Source organism: Eleginops maclovinus, chromosome 10, assembly GCF_036324505.1.
Source record: "Eleginops maclovinus isolate JMC-PN-2008 ecotype Puerto Natales chromosome 10, JC_Emac_rtc_rv5, whole genome shotgun sequence".
NCBI classification, from domain to species: Eukaryota; Metazoa; Chordata; class Actinopteri; order Perciformes; family Eleginopidae; genus Eleginops; species Eleginops maclovinus.
In genome coordinates, this window is record NC_086358.1 from 14,285,816 (window position 1) to 14,303,317 (window position 17,502).

Below are 17,502 nucleotides of genomic sequence, written 5' to 3' on the forward strand. Positions count from 1 at the left end.
GTCCAGGTTAGTAATTTCTAATAAAAAGTACCGCCTAATCACTATTTATGAAGAAAAAATGTGTCTGCAACTGAAATATAACATCTGTGAACCACGTCTTATTCGGATTCAACAAATCCTTGCACTCACACAGGTTTGTTTCAGGATACTTTTTTAAAACTGAACATTTGATGACTACATTTCTATAAAAGGCAAACTCCAGAACATTGTCTTTACCAGTCACTATCATGATCATTGTTTAGTTCTACAGGCACTTATAAAAATGTGGACATGTTATAAAAGGGCCGATAACAAGTCAGACAGTAATTATTAACCTGATTTTATTATATTGTTGGCTGCACAAAAACCTAACTTAAGCTGTTACACATTGACATAATAAAGAATGGTTTATTCCAAAGAATTGTATTTACACATTAACCAAACCTTTTTTATATTTGAGAATAAAAACAGCTGCATCCTCAAACCTAGACCGGTTTAAATGCAGAGATCAGGATGTAAGCTATTTAATAATGTAACATATACAATAATGGTCTTACAGATGGACCAGATATGCCTTACCCTAAGGTGTGTGTCATATCTGAATCTCTCTTTTGAATTCCTGAAGGTCTGACAGACGATAAGATGTTGAAACAATCACAATGTGAGTTTAGGCAGAGCTCCAGGTAGGTCATCGGATATGGCTTTGATATGATCGTGCAGAATATTAAAGGATGTTGCAGCAACATATCAAACGTGAACCTTTGTATTATAATCATTTTGAAAGAGAAAGCTCAGATTTATTTATCATGTTGTGTCTGTTTTAAATGAAACGCGTTCCATAGTGATGGAAGTAGGTTGTACCAAAGGACTGGTTCTCTGTATTTTAATTTCAATGAATGTTAAAGGAAGTCCGAGAAAAGCAGGCTTCTTGGTTTATAATGCATCTCTATATGAGACGGAGAAGTCACTCTGGGTTAGCTGCTCCATGACTGACAAAAGAACATCTGCGGATTGTAAGAATGGACGGATCAATGAAAGAATGAGCACCAGTGTGTGAGCAGCATGACCGGGAATCATAGGGTCGCAGCACTGGCTGACACCAGGGTGTTATACAGTACGGGGCGGGGGGGGGGTCTGTGCTTCTTTATGAATGGGTTAACAAGAGGGTGAATGTGGGTCAATGTTTTCCAAGAATGGCTTCCTCATTGTGGGTCACAAGCCAGGAACATCACACTCAGAATCAGAGAAGCTTTATTTATCCCGGGGAAATTGCATTCTGTTGTTCTGTTTTAAAATAAATTATTTAAAAAATGTAATATTTATCCAAACACAAAAAGTAAGAATGTGCAAAAAAAGATAAAGTTAAATAAGATATAATACAAACATTATAATTCCAAGTAAAAAAGCAGTGGAATATTAAACCACTACACACTTTTGAATTAAATTAGTCAATTAGTTATCTATTACAAGTTAAGGTTGTGAATTCCAACAACGTATATTATTTTTGGGTTTTTATAAAAAAGTGTTCGTGGTTATTCTGTAATTCTTAAAGGAGGCAATATTATATGAACAATATTATTAGTGGCAGCATTTGTCTTTATATTTGAATGACTTTAAAAGTAAGTTAAACCTTTTTAATGAGATTTATTTCATGTTAATGTTTTAAAATAATTGAAAAAATGAAATGTACTATGATATATTCAGTGTGACAGTAACAGTTACTGTTAAACTTGAACGTATCCTTCACTGTTTCATTTTTGTACCTTTTGGACTTGGAAGTCCACGCTAGTCACACTGTCTAATCCCAATGCATGTTTCTTTAAGTTAAAGTTTGTGACCTGACATAAAACATTTCAGTTACCCAACCTCCAATATGCCTTTTACAAATTAAGACATGTAAGTGGACATTAAAAATGATTTGGAAGGGCCAAATGAAACATCAGTTAATCAAACCTACAGCATTACAAATGAATTCATCAAGGGCCCAGCGGTTTACCAGAGATAATACTCTGATGATACAACTGACCGTTTGAGCATCATATATTATTGTAGTAATGGCAGGAGAGGCTTCAAAAGAGTCGAGATGTTGCAGCTGTCAGAGCGTCGGGGGTAGACAACGCAGCTCGATGGTAGACAGTGGTTCTGGATCCAACTTTCCAGCTCTGCTCCTGTCACCGTGCGGCTCACTGTGGTTGGCTATGAGACCATTTTAGGCGTGGAACCGTGGCCTTTTTGCTGCCATTAGCATTGTGTGAGTGCGCCGGTCCTGAGAGACAAAGACGGATTGTAAATCAAGGGACGTTGGAAAGTCTATCTCTTTGTGACTGGTGTTTGTGTGTCTGCTCTTTCTCAATAGGTGTGTGTGTGTGTGTGTGTGTGTGTGTGTGTGTGTGTGTGTGTGTGTGTGTGTGTGCGTGCACGTGCGTGCGTGATTCCTTCTCTTCTGTGTAATTGAGGCTCTTTGACTTTACGAGCATTGGTTAACCTTTTCCTCTGACACTTAACTCGTGTTTATCTGGGGTGTTGCTGAAAAAGGCTTGTCTGATTGGTCGGTCGAACAGGTTTTACCAGGTTAAAAAAAAAGATGACCCCAGTTTCTTCCATGTTTAAATGCTCAATGCTGCGACGATTAGTCACATAATTGATAAGTGGATTTACGGAAAATCATTTCTCACCATGTATTAATTAATTTATTGTTAAACCATTTTTTTAATGCCAAAAATGACTTTAAACCTAACCTTTCAAATTTTTATGGACATTTTTCACTATTTACAGACTAATTTATAGACCAAAGAATGATTCTAGAAAATAATCGCAACATTTCTCCCTTTTGTAGACTCACATGGGTGGTTAGGGTTAGGTTTGTGTTTGGGTTGGGGTTAGGGTTTGGCATTTGGTGGAGGTCTTTGGCTTTGAGTGTCCTTCTAGTATACACTAATACAATTATGCATTTTTTTATGTTGTGTAATAAACCATGATATGGAAGGTTAATAAAGTTATCCAATAAATGTAGGAGTTAAAGGAGCAAAAAAGGAAAAATACTCATGTAATGTTCAAGTATCTAAATAGGTTCAGTACTTGAATAAATGTTTTATTCACAAATTATTGATATATTGTGACACGATGCCTTCTTTCTAAAGTTATGATTGGTTCAACCAACATAATGCTCACAGTTTATGTGGTTGTCATGGCAAAATCATGCCACATTGGTTGTTTCCATGGGGATTCATCTATTGCCATGGCTCTGCAGGCTCACTTCCTCCTGGCTGGTCATTATGGAGATTGTATTCACAGATATCATTAATATGCAGAGAGTATCACTGATCGTGTGCACGTGTTACAGTGGAGTACAGTTGAATATGGGCAAATATTTAGACATCCACTCTAGTGTGATGCTAATATTTATTGGGGGATAAGGACAAATGAGATAAGTGGAATGAAGGGGAGGGAAACAACTGATTTCAGGGAAGACAGATACTGACTGAGAAAAGAAAAAAATGTTCTTGGCATCGTTTACACGAAACAATGATCTTATCAGGTGGCTATGGTTGGATTGAAATTCCTAAAGATCAGGAAACCAGCAAAAAACATTTACAGAAATACATTTTTTTAAAGGTTCATGCTTTAAGTGTTTTATAAACCTTCAAACAAGCCCTTAAACAGCCATACATTTGTAAAAAAGGATCATGATCCTTTTTTATTGTGCTATTGCTTTATGCTTAGTATATTGTTATTACTAGGGAATTTCATGAGCTGCATTCACAACCCACAACAAGCTCATACCTGCGCTTCAGGGATTGTAAGAAGGCCTTTTGGTGAACGTGAACATCACATTGTGAAGTAAGAATAGGCCTATACGTGGGAGTGAAATTGCACGGAACATAAAGTTGATCCCAGGTTACAAACTACAGTCATTACCCGAATGCAAAGAGCGTCACAGATTTGGTGATTTACTGTACAACCAGAGTACAAGCCTGCTCTTCTTCCATGGTATCGCAGCCAGCAGCTCATTAGCTCACATCAGCATCCATGTCAAACCCACTGTTAGTGTTGTCCCTCTAAGAAACACTCACGCACAAATCACAGGCTTTAGTGCAAAACCACACCTCACACAAACACGTACAAACAACCCTCCAGTGTTCGCACAGACATCGAGTTCATGACTCCAACTGAGACCGAAACAGAGAAATAAACACACAAATACAATCGCCCATCAAACTAATTTGAAATTAGATAATAGCTATAGATTTAGAAAACAGAGAAACCCCGCCAGTGCCCTTACCCTCTCTGTTTGCTTTTTATTAGTTCTGATAGTCAACTGTTTGGAGATGATAATAAACCTCCCTGACAAGCAGAAACTAGTTCATTGAGTGCAAGGTCATTTTGGTCCTGCCAAACTCTTTGAAAAAAACAATGGAAATTGATTTATTGCAATAACAGATGAATGCAAACTTGATCTACAGGTGGATTTGGCACACGTTATGGATTAAAACGAAAGTGTTTTTAACTGATTCTTGTTTCTGCTTGATTCTAGTAGGCGGTTCAAACTTTAGACCTTGAAGGGGAAATGTTTCTCTATCACCTTGAATCCTATACAGATGATTATTCCAAGCAGAGTATTTCTTTCATAACTTCCCGGGTTTGGAGAGTTGGTGCCCCAAGTGAAGGAGTTCAAGTATCCTTGGGTCTTGTTCACCGGTGAGTGATTATTGGGCTGTATGCACAGCAGTGATGCTACTATTATATCAGTGAAGACGGATCCACGCTGAAAGGCAAAGCATTCGATTTCAACAGTAAAATGTCCATTTCAATCCTCATCTATGGTCATGAGCTTTGGGTAGTGACGAAAGAATGATATTGCCGATACAAGGAGCAGAAATGTGTGTTATCCGCAGGGTGTATGGGCTTAGACACAGACTGAGATATCCTAAAGGGACCTTGAATCTGCTGCTCCCTCTCATCGAACAGAACCAGTTCAGTCGCTTCAGGCGTCTGATCAGGATGCCTCCTGGGCGCCTGCCTTTGAAGGTTTGCATGGCACGCACAACTGGTATGTGAACACAAGGTCGACCCACGACATACTGTCCTTAAATGATATATCTCACCTGGTCTCGGACTACATTGGGATCCCATAGAAAATGCTGGAAAACATTGATGGTGCTCAGCCTGCTGCCAGCACAACAAACCCCTGCATGAGTGACAGAGGATGGCTGAATTCAGTATTTTTCTATGTCTTAAAACGTGCAGTCTTTCTGTCCATATTGTGATTGTTTTTTGGGAGGCTTTTGAAGAAATGGGGGTATGTAATATGGTGGATGACATAATAATGCTAAGGGTAAAGGTCACACAGCAATAAATAATATGGTAGGAGGTAGGACTAAAATGTGCATTTGTTCTTCAGGTTCACCTTAATCCAAGTTCCTGCTTTGTTACTTTTGCCGGAAAAGAGTGACTAGGAAATCAAACTGCCTTCTTAGGCTTTATAAAAGATAGAGAAACAGTTTGATGTGAAAATGCTGTTTCTAAAGTCAGTTTACCCCATACAATTTCAGATGTTACTGGTCAAAAAATGATAGTGAACTGTGTTTACTCTTTCTTAGATCTGCCTACACACGCACGCATGCACACACACACACACACACACACACACACACACACACACACACACACACACACACACACACACACACACACACACACACACACACACACACACACACACACATACACACACACATACACATACGCATAAGCACATAAGCACAAGCCAGTAGTCTGTGAAATGCTTCTATGGTCAAAGTTCACACCCCCTCTGACAAAAACCAACCAAGCACATGAGAACATTACTGTTTTGTCTACTGTGAACGCGCACCTGATGGTCGTCGCGGCGATGAGGAATGTAACATACAAATCTCACAGTATAAACACGTAGCTAAAGATAGACCTTCTTCTTTACTGTCTCCTCTCTGATGCTTCCCATCTGTCTACTCTCTAACTCTGTGAAGATACATTAGCGCTTTGACCTTTCTATTCCATATCTTAACATTTCCATACCCATTTCAATACTTGTTTGTATATCTCACTACCGAGCTGATTGCTATGGTTCCATTAGCAACCCACTGGCTCTTACTAACCACTATCTCCTGTAACCACCGGTTGTATTTTCCCTTTTATAATTTACGGTTATGGAGACATAAAACCACTCCCTTTTCCAGAAGGCCTTTAATGGCTGACTGAAAGAGAATACTAGCCATAAGAGTATTGTGTAACCTCTGGGTGCATGGATGTAACTGCTTTGGAGGCATGTTAGTGTGTGTGTGGGGGGGGGGATGTGTGTGTGCTTGAGGCTGTCATATTGAATTCAGGCTAAGAGATGAGGAGACACATCAGAAAGACAGGGCTTGAAAAAGAGAGAAGGAAGAGAGGTGGATGAAAGACGGCACACTATGTGTTGAAATTGAAACCATAAGAAAATAGATATAAATCTAATGATATATATTTCTGTAAATGTTTTGGTTTTTCCATCTTTATTTAAAACGCAGAGGACAATACATTGTTTAAGCTGGTTTGTGGTTCTTCTATTTGATGCGTTAGGCTGAAATGATAAGTCATTTGTTTAATACAATAAATGTCAGAAAAATAGTTATAGCCTCTCAAATATGGAGATCCAAATGTCCTGTGTTGCCTATATTATTAAACTGAGTATCTCTGAGTACCTGACGTACATTGACATGAAGAAGCGACTGGGATGGACATTTTCACTATTTTCTGACATTTAAAATGTTCTTCTGATTATTTAATAATTAAAACATTAGTAAGTAACACATATTGTTTCTTGCACAATGCATGTTTGCTTGTATGGTTATTATTGACTTCGCTGCTTAATTGACTATTAAGCAGAGAAGGCTATTGGGTGTGATTGTAGGTGCCGGTTATTAAAAAAACTTGCAATGGCTTTATTGGATAATGTTCTGCTCACACCTACCAGAGCAGGATGAGGTCAATGTTTAAGATTAAATACTGTTGCATTTATTGCAACATTTATGGATTATTCCTTTTGAGTACACTTAGAAACACAACAAAAAAGTACACAAAGGAAATAAAGGAGAAGCTCATTACTGAGGAAAACAAATACAAACAAGCTGTCCATAGTGATAAGACAGCTTGACCTTGTTTAGTTTAAGTATTAAGAACATTGGTTTGTATTATACTTATTCCAAACAATGTAAGGCTGTTACATTGTCAAGTACATGGAGTTAGTCTTTTGGTAAACCTCAGAACTTCCCTTTAATAATATATTTAATCACAGTCTCTTAACCTTTTGTACAATAGTAATCAAGTATAAAAAATAATCCCTATATTTGACCTTGAATCAACAACTTCCAATAGAATAAAGTCCTTCACCAAATCAACATCTCCTGTCGCCCTTATAGGCGAGGGCAAAACTATCACCAAGAAAGTTACCTTTATTATTATTGTCTGTACAATTAATATTTATTATAGAATTTGGTCAGAATTGATTGTTTTTTAGGATGTAATGGATGGTTGTTGTTGTTGTTGTTGTCGTAGAGAGCCTTGGCCACCAGAGGTCAGACTGGCTTCTTCAGTTCAGACAGGGAAAGACGGTAAACCTGAAAAGCCTGTCTCTCTATTAATATTGACTCTAAGAATACATAAAGCAGTGATTAAACTATACTAAGCCTGCAGGTGACATTATTCTGCATATTGACATGGATATCTTTGCATAGACACCCTTAATACTGTTTGTTATCTCAGCTTTGTGTGTGCAAAAAAGCAAAAGCGAAACACACAGGAGTTATTGCTCTTTGCAGCGAGTGTGTGTGCCCTTTCCATATAAAGAGCAACAATAATGAATAGCCCTGAATACAAACCCTAGAGTCTCCCATGCTTGTCAATGGATGATACAGCTTTAATTGTACTGGGCAAAGTGGCTCACACTGGCATAATCCACACACACACACGCACACACACACACATAGAGAAAGCAGTAATCCGCATTGATCTGTCACCAGGGGTTTTCCTTTTTTTCTCCATTATTGATAAGGAAGAGACAGAGGGAGGTGTAATTGGAAGGGGCTGTTGAGGCATGTTTATCCTGCTCGGCTCAAAAGTAGTCTATCGCTTCCTCTTTACGTTTAAGTTTCTCTTAATCCTACTCGTACTCTAGTAAGCTCATCAGTGACTTTCAAGTTAACTCATAGTCCTTTCATGCCTAAAAGTCTCTTTGTGGCAACACTGAAATAAAAATGAATGCCAAATGTTTGGATGTTTTGTGTACAGCCCTAAAAGTATTATAAAAGCTACTTAAACATTTTTACTCCACTGCATTCATTTTTACAGCTTGAGTTACTTTGACTAAATAATCATGTTTTATTGTCAATTTGAACATTGAACCTTTTGAATATCGGATATAATCAATCTATATCAGATCATTCAAGGTTGACTTATTTTAATTTACATAACGTAATCACATTATGCACATCTCCTTCTTAGCTTAAGTATGCAACTTTAGCTAAATTACAAACACAGTTATTTTATTTTATTATTTCATGTAGTTAATTTACATCTTTGACTAAAGAAACAAATATATTTTTCAGTTTTGGTCTGCAATGTGATTAAAAATGCGACCATTCAACAATGTAAAAATTGGTTGGTGTTTTGTAGTCGTTGCCAATGAGCCGTTCTCTTATTCAGACCCGCTGATTGTTAGGGATTAATCAACCTGAACATTAAAAGAGATGTAGCAGGGTCCCCCTACTAAACATGACAATTGAGTTTCCTAATAAACCCACACAATAGTAATGTGCTAGTGACCCACATGGCCATGTAAGAAATTGGTTCATACAGTACAAGCATTTTTTGAAAATGTCAATAACACTTAGTCGTTGCTACTAGTTTGCTATGATGTGGATGGCGACCCGCACAGTAAAATAGCATATGTTAGCTAGCTTACAAATAAGCTAGTACATTTCTATTGCTATGTTGGATTTATGTCACCGTCATGGTTATTTTAAGAGAGATTAGATTATTATTCTTTATTTTTAATTCAATATAGAAAAAAGCAGTTATAGGAAGGGCCCCTTTGCAGTTGATCTGAGGACCCCAGTTGTCAAGGTGGCCCGGGGGACTCCCCTAAATCATAATGAGTACGTTTTTACTTTAAATATATTTTGAGTCTGCTGATGTTTATCTTCTTAATCAAGATTTGGAATGCTGTACAAACAGCTCCCTAAATTGAGGAGGGGACCCAAAACGGTCCTCTCAAACTCAGTGGTCCCCACAAATATAGATGAACAAGCACATTTTCTGAACTTGATAAAGAATCTATTCCCTCTCTATTTACACACACACACACACACACACACACACACACACACACACACACACACACACACACACACACACACACACACACACACACACCTGCCAATATTGATTGCTATTAATAAACTGAAGCCCCCATAGCTTGTTGCTGCTCCGCTCTCACTTGTGGAGTGTGTGGGAGTCGACCACAGCTCTGACAGGTAGAGAAGTGTGTGTGTGTGTGTGTGTGTGTGTGTGTGTGTGTGTGTGTGTGTGTGTGTGTGTGTGTGTGTGTGTGTGTGTGTGTGTGTGTGTGAGTGTGTGAGTGTGTGAGTGTGTGAGTGTGTGAGTGTGTGAGTGTGTGAGTGAGTGAGTGAGTGAGTGAGTGAGGGAGAGCGGGAGAGCGGGAGAGAGAGAGAGACCATCGCTTCAGCCAGGAAGTGTAGTTGGCTACCTCTCCTCGCGGACAAAATGTGTGTGTGTGTGTGTATGTATGTGTGTGTGAAAGTGGGTGTGAGCAGCTGAACGGGTTGGTTGCTGTGCACGTTCGGAGTGGCGGCCACTCCACTCTTTTCCGCTCATTCATGCTGGATTAAAAAAAAAAAAAAAACCTTTTTATTTTATTTTGGGGACTCATACACAAGGCTGTTTGGGACACATTAACCCTCGCAGCTGCCGAAATGAGCGAGGAGGTTAAAGAGAAAGCTACGGGGAAGTCAGCACACCGCAAGAAGAAAGGAAAGAAGGTAAAAGAATGACTTGTGAACAACAGGGGGTGGCGGCTTCAAACAAAAACAAAACAAATGTCAGCCTTCAAACAGAAAAGAATGACGTTTGTTTGTTTTTTGAACAAAAGTTCTTGAATATATTTTTTAAATGTGTTTGATTTCATATTAAGAAGGGTTTTTATCTATTTTGATGTGTTTATTTCTGTTTTGTCGTCTTTGGCTGCATTTTGTTGATGGAGAGCAGCTCTTTTGTTGTGTGCAGCCTAACAGGCGATTTGATGTCGGAGCATTAGTGGTGTAGCAGCTTTTGTTCTTCTGATATTCAACAGAACAGGCATTTTATCCAAATCCAAATAGTCTTTTTCTTTTTTTAAACGGCCATGTATACAGTTAAATAACAGAGATTTACAATGTGCTGACGAGCTTAGACACTTCCATTTATTTGTTTTAGAGATTTATTTTTGTATCCAGCAATACTCTTATTTCAAATAGTTTCCTTCTGATGTTCATATCAGGTTGAATATGGACCATATTGTTGCATCACAAAGTGTGACTGCAGGTATTAAGCACCTGTTAACCTTTCAATATGCTCAGTCAGAGCAGAGGATCAGACATTCAAGAGTGATCAGGTACAGACAGAAATGAAAAGGATGGGCAAGGGAGAGAAGACATTACGTAAGAAATCAGGTGAAAGGTAAAGGTGGAGGGTAAGAAACAGAGAAGATGTAGAGAGATGAAGAAGCAAAATAAGACGGTGAAAGTGGGAGGAAAAGAGGTGACTAGAGCATCCAAATATAAAGAGCTGTATCATCCTACAAAAGTACTTATATTGACCACCTGCTCTACTAACAAGTTCTTTTAAATCCTGTTCACACAATTCTTCATTTTAGCGATGAATCTTGCATCTTTATAACATGATGAAGCCAATATTTCAATAATTAGTTGTGATGCTAATGTAACAAATGCTTCTCATGCTCGTTCAGTGATTAAAATGCAGATATCGGGATTTATAGTTCTCCATTAGTGTGTGTGTGTGTGTGTGTGTGTGTGTGTGTGTGTGTGTGTGTGTGTGTGTGTGTGTGTGTGTGTGTGTGTGTGTGTGTGTGTGTGTGTGTGTGTGTGTGTGTGTGTGTGTGTGTGTGTGTGTGTGTGTGTGTGTGTGTGTGTGTGGTTATTTTTTCAAGAATATTTGCTTGATTTGTTCGGGTTTCTGTTTTGGGATATATGAGAAAAAGACATTAAGTTTAATTATTTAAACAAATACTTCTATTTTTTGTACTATTGAATCATATTATTCCTCCTGGCATACTGTTGTTTTTTTATGTTGAAGTAATTAATCAATAAATAAATGCATTTAGAATATTTTATAACTACCAACCTGACATGAACTTCAGCTGTATAAAGTAGTCTGAAGCTGCTGAAGTGCTGTTGCTGGCTATCTTTCCTACACAATTTTTTTGTTTATATATAATGGGATGTTTTCTCCAAGGTTAGAATTTAGTTTTCAAGGTCGTACATCATTTCATTTAACAAGGAAATCTTTCAAAGCGGATCAATCTAACAAGCTCGCTAGCTCATGGTTAGCAATGGATTTGCTGGGTTTTTACATATTGCTAAAGTTATCTTTCATGTTTTTACGTGAACCTTAGTTTTTGTGTAAATTTGTAGCTCGTCCCTTCTAAAAAATTAAGTAGCAAGAAAGAAAGGTCTGAAAAGCAGCGAGAAATTTGCCAGGTTGCCAACAGCTTTCAGTTCTCAGTGTCATCTATGCATTTTAATCTATCAAAGTATAAGTTTGACACCCTGCCAAATTGATAACTACATTTCTGTCTGAAAACTCAGTCTGCTTTGTTGTTGTCTGGGTTAGGGTTTCTATGCACTACAGTATGTGTCTGTTTCGTGCTGTGAAAAAAGCTGCTGGCTAAGCACCTTTTATCCTAAAAGATTCAGCCTTATGTTTAGTCAGCTGTTTTTAATTGTCTCACAGCGTACACACACACACACACACACACACACACACACACACACACACACACCACAGAACAAAGTCTTCTCTATTTATTTAGTGTAACAGGTGCTTTTTGCTCAGACAAAGAAGGCAGCGTAAAGTGTAGCCTATATGATTTAGTACATATTTTAATATTGATGCTGTGTCCTTTGGAGGGGGCAAGGCTCTCAGACTTGGTGTTGGTCTACCGTATTGGTAAGATTAATGATTCTTTTTGTATTTGAAGAATGCAAATGGACGCTACAGAGAGGATAGGAGAAGAGGGAGGTAGACAGAAAGCACCAGAGAAGAGGAGGAGGAGTCAAACAAGGGTGGGGAGGAAGAATGGAGAGAGCAAGGATGGAAGAAGAAGGGAGGTGAGGATGAAAGATATAAAGAGAGGGAATGTTTTGAGTAGAGACGGCGTTTCGACTGATTTGACATGACTGTTGTGTCGCTGTGATCCTTCACTGAATAGACAGCCAGCAAGGAAAAAGGAGGGAAGATTTAAAGAAAGAGTGGAGTAAAGTAGAAGACAAGGGAGGAGGCAGATGAAGAGAAGGGTAGGCAGAGAGTGAAGAGGAGGAAAATGGAGGAATCAAAGAAGTCTATTCAGGGAATGAGTAGACAGGATAAGTAGAGAGAACGGAAAGTAAAAAAAGAAAAATATAGGAGCATTTTTTGGGCTTTGATGAGATAAGTGTTGCCTCCACTCTCCACCTGTTGCTAGGGACACAGGGTATGTGTAATCCACGGTGAACTGATGTAGATGACAACATGCAGAATGTGCCGGGAGGTAACCGGGAAGAACCATCACATCCGGCCAAGAGGAACAACTGAGTGCTTGAATGTGGGTGTGTTTTAAGGAGGGAAGATATTCAGGGAGAGGAGTGCTCTATGTCAATAATAAAACTGTCAGCTGAGCAGTTAGAGGTGCGGGAATGAGTCCTTAAATTAAGAAATGAGTTGGCATTTTAGCAATTCTGGCTTTGCTTGTCTTGAATTCAATGATTTTTTGGGCGTATATTTGGTTGAAATAAGGTCTCATGTTAATATCAGCTTGAGAGATTTTCCATATTTTATTCTACAACATAAAACACCCCACTTGAATGCCAGAAACTCCTGTCATAAAAACTGTGGTTGCTACGACGTGATGTAATGAAACTTCTATATATGGTCACACCATGGAGGTCGCATTTAGCTTAGCGGTGGTGACATTAACCATGTGACCCCGAGGTAGTTCTTTTACAGCCTGATGTGAGCTTTTTACTTCAGGCCATTGCATTTTTTTCTTTAAAGAGGACATATTATGCTCATTTTCAGGTTCATATTTGTATTTTGTTTCTCTACTCTGACATGTCTCCATGCTTTAATGTTCAAAAAGCTCTTTATTGTTCTCATACTGTCGGTGCTTCAGCACCTCTTTTCACCCTCTGTCTGAAACCAGAGCCCAGTCTGCTCTGATTGATTAGCTGGCCGGCTCTGTTGTGATTTGTCAACCGCTTAGAGATGTCCCGTCCCTTATCCTATCACATGCAATGTGTTGGAGCGCTGGCCAATATGAAAGTGAGTGTGAAATAATAATGCCACTAGGTTACAAAGTAAACACAGGAGTCCAATCAAAGTGTTTCAGGCGGGGGGGGGGAGCATGTAGGAGAGATACTCCCTTTGGGATTTTAGCCTTTACAGACCAAACCCCAAAAGACACAATAAGACCTCTTTGATGCTTAATAAAGGTGGTAATTTATTTCTAATGATGATTCATTGTTGCAACATTGGCTGTGATGTCTTAGTGATTTTTGTGAGTTGTTTTAATGCATTTTATGTAGATGTTCTTACGATGGCTTACTGTTCTGTAGAATACATTGGGTTCTGTAAACTCACATAGATTGACCCAATTTAAGGGACAGTGTGTTAAACTGAGTGTTTTTAACAGTGCTGACTTCTTATGTCTGTGGTTCTTTGCTGTAACCAATAAGATATGTGCTAAAAATGTGATGACAGAGCTTTTCCGCCGAGTAAATTAATAAGCTCCAAAGTTTGGTTCAATATGTGACTCTCAATATGTGTATTTTAATGCTAAACAAGATCCAGATAGTTTCATATGAAGCTAATAATTTTAAATATATTGTTAATTTAATTCACGTATGGATTAGTTCAAAAATAAGGATGGTGGGTAAAAAAAAACAGGGCGAACTGTGACACATCCTTCATTTTGTCCTTCTCTGTCCCCGTAGATGTAAGTACATGCCTCTGGTCTTGGTTTTGGTGTGAAGTCTATGAAAGAGAACAAGATACATGAGGGACCTTACAGCTTAGCAGGCGTGTTAATGGGTGTAACTATGACAACCAAAGCCCCGCTGGGAGAAGGAGGAAGTGTTAGAAGCTGTGGAGGTTAGTCATCAGGTGGAGAAACTGCATTCACCTCAACATCAGATATCCTGTGGCTTAGTGCTAACAGGGAACTCCAGAGTATGTTATTCAGTGATAATGGAACTGGATGAACTGGATTCCAGGAGGAAGAAAACAAATTGATATGTGCTCTCCCACCCTGCTTTTAGTCTGCGTGCGTGCGGTATTCATATGTAACTCAAATCCCTGTATGTGGTGAAGTCCTGTAAGTGAGGAGGGAAACAGGAAGACGTAACGGAGGCCCGAGTAGTGACGACTCTTTGGCTCCCTTCATCATTCCCTTTTCTATCTTTTTTGGAAGCAGGGTTTATCAGATTAATCTGTAAAATAATCTTAGTGTAAGATTTGGACTATATTTCAAATTTAGGCACCTTTCCAATTTAATATAATTACATTTTCCATGCATGGACTGGCTTAAGCAGCAGTAAAAAATGTGTGTTGACAGACATAATGTCAATGATCTGCATTGTAAACATTAGGCAAGCTGAGTGAATTCAGTTAATTCAATTTTAATATCTGTATGAAATGTATTATATAAATAAAATGGGCCTACCTAGAATGTACTTTATACAACACTTACTATTAGAAGACTCACTTGTTTGACACAATGAGAAGTGTCCTTATCACATTTGTTTTGCAAAAAGGGATTTTGGTGCAAATCAGATAATTTGAAAAGTATTTCTCACAAGAACATTTTTAATAAAAAACTGTACAAAAATAAAATAATATTTTGCATGGCCATACAGCCAACTTTAAAACCAAAAATCAAGTATATTTGAAAAAATGGCGAGAGATATCTTCTCTTTAGGTCTTCTTTTTTGATTTTTTTGTCCTTAGTTCTAACTAAAGAGGCGTTGTTAAAAATAGGATTCTTTTCCAAACGTATCATTGGTAACAAGAAGCACAGCAACACAGTGTAGACTTGTTAAAAAGGCTAATTGGTTAAAAAAAAAAAGGGGGGCAAACTTTGTTTTAACAGTACCTATTTTTACCAATGATTGGACTCAAAACCCATAAAATAATATGCATCAACAATAGAATTGATTATATCTGAAGTATTTGGTGTTTATACCACAGCAACGGCTTCTAGCTTCTCATAATGACATCTCAACTTGAATAAAACATCCCGTCTGTTAGAGGGAGGTGAGCAGCAAATATATGCATGGTGTGTCAGTGTTTTTGTGCTGTTTTTGTAAGAGAAGTGGACTATTGCTTATGTAACATGACTACCCACGTTCAGTCATTTTCATCCCACACCCTCTAATGTCAATACTGTCAATGCTTTCAATAAGAATGAAGTGGTAGCTTCAGCACACTGCTAATCTGATTTATCCAAAGTGGAGAGAAGATAATAAACGGAGGTGTTATTAGCTGAAATTATACTTAGTCATTTCAGATCAATACAGGTGTTTCACTTCCTTTGAAATGTTTTATTGGTTGCTCTTTATTCTTTATACGTAAGTGAGCATGAATAATGTTTATTATCTGTAGCTGTTTCCAATGTGCGGTCAGCAGGAACTATACTAAATCTTTATGGAAATTCTCTGCCCAGAATCTATATTTTGATGTAGCACTTGGACTCAATGTGGCTGTGAAAGGGTTATCATAAGTTACTTCTCAGTGTACTTAGGCCATGTGCCGATTCATGCTAATGGATGTTGATTCCAGTGATGACAAACGTCTTTAAACCTGGCCTAAAGCACCGGCGAACAATATGTAAAGTCTATTCTCAGACAATATTTTGTAACAAAACAAAATACTGGACAAACCAACCTCCTTCGGTGTGAAATGAAATCCATTATATTTAAATACTGGCTAACATGTTGCCCAGGTACACCAGAATTAAAGCGGTGACTAGTGTTTGAATACATCTTACTTATTTTTATTTTCATTTGAAGTTCTGCTGATTTAACATTTTCAGATTTAGCATTCTCTTTTCTTTTCTTTTATTATTCCACACTTCTTTGTTAGAAACATTTCACCTTAATTACCTACAATGCAACTTGATTGCTAGTAGCCACAGCCCATTTTACTTACCTGTGTCAGACAGCATTGCTATTATATTGTATTTTGTGCTTCCAAAGGTGATGAAACTGTAGCTAGCATCATAACTAAGAATAGAGTATTTGAGCATATTACACCAGGCTGATCTCCCATTCATTGGCCACCTTTTCATGTCAGATAGACTTGAAAGGGCCTCTGATGATCATTGTACATGGGCACGCCGCTTCCTTACTGCATGATCATCCTAAAATCTGGACCCCAGTCAGGACTCTCTGCAGAGTGAAAAACAAGTCAGCTCTTCCTCTCATCCCCCCTTTTTTTAAATAACCTCCCTATGGACATCAGCTGGATTCTGTCACTCTCCCCTTTCCATATTCTATCATGCAGTATTCTTGTTCCTACGCTTTAATGGCTACTTGAGAGCATCTCCACTTTGGCCTGAGCTTCGTCTCCCCGTATTGGGTAGAGTCAGACAGGTTACTCTACCCCCGTGAGTAATCCCAGCTGGAATGCATGGTGCACAGCATTCTGCGAGCATGGAGCTAGCTGCCCTTCTTCACGGTTCATCATTCCTGTTGAGACAGACGTTGCCAGGGAAATCCGATAACTCCTCAGGCACTATGACGAGCCATTGATAGAGTTTGGCCAGGTTGTACTATCGGTGCCATATAGCCGGCACTTCTCTGAAGGCAGGAAGTGTTGGCTGCAGAGTGTAACATTAACAGATGAGATGCCCCATTTCTAAATACTGCTGGCTTGCTCAGACAAACTTTATACTCGAGTAACACCCTGAAGCGTGATGTGCCGCTCAAGTTAAAACAAGAAAAGCACTTAGCAGCGCCAAAGAGCATTGCTCCCACCTGGGTAATTTATATACATATGTATTTTCAAATATCATTAATGCTGGTGTTTTATACATTAATACTCAGCTCGTTATTGAAATTGTATTGGCCTGATGTAGTTTTCTTCCAGGAATTTGCATAGTTTTGAAGTTCACTAAACCAATTTGTGTAGCATAGTTCTAGATGTAAAAATGAGTCCGTCAGTGTAAATAGCTCTGGTTATGCT

General features: G+C 38.4%; 1 protein-coding gene across 2 annotated transcripts in view; it reads left to right on the top strand.

The window, feature by feature from the left end:
* ank3b (ankyrin 3b) overlaps window positions 1-17,502 on the top strand; it is a 142,345-nt gene that overhangs the window by 4,262 nt on the left and 120,581 nt on the right. Inside the window, exon 1 of one of the 2 annotated variants that reach the window (XM_063893311.1) lies at window positions 9,786-10,049. The exons of the other annotated variant lie outside the window; for it this stretch is intronic. Within the exon in view, the coding sequence (XP_063749381.1) occupies window positions 9,984-10,049 (66 nt within the window). The 5' untranslated portion in view covers window positions 9,786-9,983. Of the gene's footprint in view, window positions 1-9,785; window positions 10,050-17,502 lie in introns of those variants that run through there. 2 annotated transcript variants of the gene reach the window in all.